The sequence below is a fragment of the Lygodium microphyllum genome, chromosome 30 (genome assembly GCF_053477565.2).
Source record: "Lygodium microphyllum isolate KBCC chromosome 30, Lygodium_microphyllum_v1.1.10, whole genome shotgun sequence".
In the NCBI taxonomy this organism is placed as follows: Eukaryota; Viridiplantae; Streptophyta; class Polypodiopsida; order Schizaeales; family Lygodiaceae; genus Lygodium; species Lygodium microphyllum.
The window spans coordinates 18,368,648-18,372,311 of NC_141164.1; the positions used below are offsets into that span (position 1 = coordinate 18,368,648).

The following is a 3,664-nucleotide window of genomic DNA, read 5'->3' on the forward strand; positions in this document are numbered from 1 at the left end:
CACACATTGGCAATCATTATTCCTCGCACCTCGAGTGCATTTTCTCTCTCCTCCCACTGCATTTTGTTCCCCTTCCACACGGTGTTCTGCTTATTGGCAGTGGGAGCCACTACAAACTCTAGACTTGTGTGTCCATGAGACATGCGTATGCTGCCTGCCAATGTGGTCCATGCGAGGCTCTTAGTACTCTACCCTTGTTAAGGAAGCTAATTTTCGAACCTTCCAAAAAAGGGCCGAAAGACACCTTAGTCTTAGGCTATTTTGGATGCGGGGCTTATTTGGATATGGACTGACCCCCGCAGATCGTTTGCTTTAAGACAACTTAAGGCATTCTCGAAAAAGAAAAGAGTCACTTGAAACAGTTTGCAAATTTCAAAGTCAAGCTCAAGAAGGCATCTTCATTCAATCATCTAGGAAGAGTATAATTTAACAAAAAGAATGCAACTATAAACATCAAAGCAAGGATTTGCTATTAGCTGCTCGCTTGGCTTGTTTCTTCAAAGCACCGAAACCTTAATGTCAGGAAGTTTGCTCGCAGCAATGCAGAGTAATATCCTGCCATATTCAGCAAATTAGTAGTGCCAGAAAGTACAGTACAATGAGTGCGGACCAGCAGTATACTAGTGAGGATTCAGGAAGCTCATATGCAGTCACAGTTTGTAGCCTTGTTGCCCGATAATACATGTATAAATACTTAAGCCACATTGATGTGTAATCTGACAGATGCGGAATGATAAACCCACAGGTCTCTAAAATCATAGCCAATGGTGTGTGTGTCATTTGCCTACTTCAAATTATCATGTAATGTTGCAAAGGGTGCATCTTAAAGCCAGTCAATGTTGTCAATTTCCATACTTTCAATGAAAGGGAGCATGAATAGTGTTATTTGATCAGCTAATGTCAAGTTCGCCTGCCAGACTCCCCACATTCAAACTGGAAACTGAGCAGATTTGGGCATTCAATCTCATCTTGAGAATCTGTACCTTGCGGCTGAATGGATGCCCCCAAGTTGAGATCTGCGACTGCTCTGAGGATGGAGCATGCTTTGGATAGAGAGGCAGACATGGCCGCTTCGGTACCTGCAAACTGCAATCCATCTTCCTGCAACAGAAGAGACTGCACATCAGGAAAAAGGAAGGGCTCACAGGATCTTTTCGCAGATGAGGATCGTGGAAGCTCTGAGTCTTCAAGGCCTGGTTGGAAGGGCTGGCTTGGCCGTATGGTGGAGTATGTAGGCATCAGACATGAGTATGCTGCAGCATCGTCATCCATGTGATACAGGGAGTCTAGGGACTTCAACCTATACTCTTCCAAAGCTTTGAATGCACCCAATACTGACTTGCCTTCCAGTACCAAGCTCTCTGCCTTAGCCTCCAAGGGATCTTTGCCATGAATATCAGCAAAGTCTAACAAACCCTTCCCAGTCTCCATCTCAAGTGGTGCTTTTTTAACGTGCTCCTTGTTCTTGGCACTGGCTGGACACTCTAGTACAGCCTTTGATTCATTTTCTTTCCCTAGATTGCCAACAGTTTTATGAGGGTCCAACTTCAAATCTCCCCTCTTAGTCTGAGATATGGTAATGTCAGATATTTCATGCAAAGGCATCCTATTTTGTGCTGCATTTCTTCTCTGGACTGCAACATTTTTATTCTGCATGGGACATACCAATCAGGTTTAGATACTTCGGTAGCCAAGGCAAGTGATGTGCAAACACACGCTACATGGGACAAAATCCAAAGTCGAGAGCAAAAATGGCAGGCTTGGCTTGAAATGTAGAAGGGATGTACCTTGTTCGAATTACTGTCAGCTTGATGAATGGAGATTGTATCCGAGTTGCTGGATGGAGCAGCGCTGGTTATCGTGGATCCTTGTAGAGTGACCATAGTTTGGCAAGTCCTCCTCAGAGGCGATTTCTCCCTACGCCGGACATTCCTATTGCTGAGTGAGTTATTAAGCTCATGATCATCTGGGATTATGTTTCTTTGCACAGGGAATCTCCCACTGTGGTTCAAGTTCTCCCCACCAGTCTTCTGACTGACAGGTCTTGTCATTCCAGAATTTTCCTTGCTAGGTTGCTTGATAAGCTTGCCGACCACATCGCGTGACGACAATGCAGATGGAGATGATGCTGTAGGCAGAGTCTTCTTTGGAGGAGATGGTCTTCTTACGGTTCGTGCAGAAAGCTCACATAGACAATCACGGCTAGCGGACCGTTTGTAAGTGACAGAAGCACTGAGAGAGTGATCTTTGGCCGGCTTGGCTTTTGTAGACACTGCAGTACGAATCAGGGCTCCTGCGCCCCCCTTGGAGGGGCTGGAAACCTTAGCAGACGAGGTTCGAAGAAGGCACGGTGCATCTGAAAGGGCACGGTTGCTTGGCAGCCTCTTTGAAGGGGAAGAAGGCTGAGCTCCTCTCGGAAATCGAGGCTGCTCCACAGACAGGCTCCTGGACATGGAATTCGTCCTGCTGGCTTCCAGAGATCTGTCAGGGATGTACTCTTCTTGATTATGTGTTATTTTAGCAAATTGCTGGCCCCCTTGCAGGTGCCTTTGTGCAGGTAGATCCTTCATAGCAGGCAATTGCTGTAAGAAAACAATATCGATGGGAGCTTCACAAGAGGGCGCATTCTCATTGCTATCATTCTGCTCGATGTTGCGCCACCTGAGCTCTGTGTTTGGTCGTGCGGCAGGTGGATCATCTGAAACAGGGGAGTTACCTAGGCATTGCTCATCTGAAACAGGGTAATCACCTAGGCATTGCTGCTTTCTGTTAATTTCAGCCTCATGTGGTGTTGAAATGGAGGGGTTGAATGCAGTAGCAGGGGGAATGCCTTCTTCCTGCTTGGCTTGTTTTGCTGTGATTTGCTCTGAATCAGGCCTGGAGGTTCTGTTTGAATCAGGATGACGCAATCCCTTGGAAGAAGAATGCTTACTGAAGCAAGAGCCCATGTTGGCATGCCAGCTGCGAGCTCAAGCCTGATCTAAAAGCTCACAATTGCTTTTGGTGGAAGCACTTACCGAAAAGCTTCTTAGACAACATATAGTATATGCAGAATTGTATTGATTGCAAGCTGGAACAATGGTGGATTGACTGGCCTAAAACCTATCAGCAAGATATTTATACTTTGAAAGTGGTGGGGCAGTTTATCAATACGGTTGTAGAAGCTGAATAGCCTTTTCCTTTGGCATCATAATTGTTTGGGGGGGGGGGAGGGCCGAGGGGGTTTGGAGTTTTGTGTTGTAGGCTACAAGATCAGAGTAGTAAGTACTGAGGTGAAGACTGAAGTGAATGATGAAGCCGAGAAGGGAAGAAGAACTGATATAACGCGGTTGTCAAACCTCTCTCTGTCTCTCCATGATTACACTGGAGCCTGGAGAAGAGTCTCTCCCGACTCCCGAGTCCCTCTCTCCCTCCCCTCCCCTCCTGGCCCACCCTCTCTCTCGTGCTGAAATTTTTTGAATGTGGAGCTCCAGCCGCCATAGAAATTTTGTCGCTTGCTTATACAGAAATCAAAACATTTGAATTTTGCACCCCCCCTTGAGATGGTGCTGTAAATATATTTTTGACCTTTGAGAAATGGAAAGCGCATTACAAAAAAAGACCGACCAGAAGGCTCCCGACTTCTCCCAAGTTTAGGACTCAGGAGGACATTGGTATTAAAAAA

The 3,664-nt window shown here is 46.2% G+C and overlaps 1 protein-coding gene across 1 annotated transcript; it reads right to left on the reverse strand.

The window, feature by feature from the left end:
- Positions 1-393: 393 nt before the first annotated feature.
- On the reverse strand, positions 394-3,422 carry LOC148009593 (uncharacterized). Its single transcript, XM_087673313.1, has 2 exons — positions 1,788-3,422; positions 394-1,650 (listed from the first exon to the last, which is right to left on the reverse strand). The coding sequence occupies exons 1-2, from the start codon at positions 2,946-2,948 to the stop codon at positions 901-903; spliced, it is 1,911 nt and encodes a 636-aa protein (XP_087529439.1). The 5' UTR covers positions 2,949-3,422; the 3' UTR covers positions 394-900.
- Positions 3,423-3,664: the final 242 nt, after the last annotated feature.

Coding starts and splice junctions, on each gene's coding strand:
- LOC148009593 (XM_087673313.1), bottom strand. CDS start 2,948: ATGGGCTCTTGCTTCAGTAAGCATTCTTCTTCCAAGGGATTGCGTCAT. Junction 1,651..1,787: donor CTGACAGTAATTCGAACAAG/GTACATCCCTTC, acceptor TGTCCCATGCAG/AATAAAAATGTTGCAGTCCA.